We start from the raw sequence: 1,270 nt of genomic DNA on the forward strand, positions 1-1,270 counted from the left end.
ACATAAACAGACCCTTTGGTCCAACCAGACTATGCTGTCCCGAACTAACCTAGTCCCATCTACCTGCACTTGGCCTAAATCCCACTAAACATTTCTTATTCACATACTTTTCTAAATATTTTCAAACATTGTAACTGTACGTGCATCCACCATTTCCTCCAGATGTTCATACAACATATAAACCACTCTGTAAAAAAAAATAATTACCCCCTAATGTCTTTCTTAAATCTTTCTACCCTCACCTTTTAAAAAACAAACTTAAATTTAAAATTCTCCCACCCGAAGCGAGGCCGTGTTGTGATTTTATTTTGATTTATTGTGGGGGGGGGGTGGACTGGGCAGAAGGAAGGATGTGATTTTTAGGAGACCTTGCCTCTACCCACCTCGTCGCCTCTTTGTGTAAAACATGTCGCAGCCCCTTCTTCATCAACCACACGCTCTCGGTAATAGACAGCTAACGGTTCCTCTTTCCCCGCCCACGCAGCGGCCGGTAGCCAATGGGAGGCCGTGGGCACGCCCCGTTCCGTCCTGGCACCAATGGGGAATGGCGCCGCCGCCGCCGCCTCCGCCAATGGAAGAGGGGCGGGGACGCGGCGACGGACCGTTAAACGTGAGCGGGGTTCCCACCCCCCGCCCTTGCCCTCACTTGTTGACCGTTAGCAGTCGGTCTCGCGCCATCTCGGAGCCCAGTGCCATCTTGTGCAGGCGTCATGGCGAACAGGAACCCGCGCGTGTTCATGGACATCGCCATCAACCGCAGGAACGCGGGGCGCATCGAGATAGAGGTGAACACCCGCCACCGACATCTTCCCTCACGTTAATTCCCCCCGCCGCTGGGTTTTTTTCCGACCGTTAAATGAAGCTAGCGGGCCAACGGGGTGTAATGGAGGGAAGAACAAGCGAGGCCGTGTTGTGATTTTCTTTTGATTTATTGGAGGGTGGACTGGGCAGAAAGAAGGATGTGATTTTTAGGAGGTGAGGGGGTGAGGAGAGGGGAGTGTGGCCGGGGGGGGGTGATGGAGGAACACGTGCGGCCACGGTGAGAGCAGACCGCACCCGGGCCGGGCCGGGTATCGCCGGGTAAAAGCAAATCACTGCGGAGACTGGAATCCGGAACCAGCAGAAAATCTGAGCGGGTCTGGCAGTGTCTGTCAGGAGAGAACAGAGCTGGCGGTTCCAGTCTAACGCGCTTCGACAAGGGGTCGTTCCCCTCCGTACAGACACCGCCAGACCCGCTCACATTTTACACCATTCTCTCTCTCTCTCTCTC

The 1,270-nt window shown here is 54.3% G+C and overlaps 1 protein-coding gene across 1 annotated transcript in view; it reads left to right on the forward strand.

The window, feature by feature from the left end:
• Positions 1–616: 616 nt before the first annotated feature.
• LOC122541886 (peptidyl-prolyl cis-trans isomerase-like) overlaps positions 617–1,270 on the forward strand; it is a 5,342-nt gene continuing 4,688 nt past the window's right edge. Inside the window, exon 1 of the mRNA XM_043679052.1 lies at positions 617–785. Coding sequence (XP_043534987.1) covers positions 711–785 — 75 coding nt within the window. The 5' untranslated portion in view covers positions 617–710. The remainder of the gene's footprint in view (positions 786–1,270) is intronic.

Source organism: Chiloscyllium plagiosum, chromosome 38 (assembly GCF_004010195.1).
Source record: "Chiloscyllium plagiosum isolate BGI_BamShark_2017 chromosome 38, ASM401019v2, whole genome shotgun sequence".
Classification (NCBI taxonomy): domain Eukaryota; kingdom Metazoa; phylum Chordata; class Chondrichthyes; order Orectolobiformes; family Hemiscylliidae; genus Chiloscyllium; species Chiloscyllium plagiosum.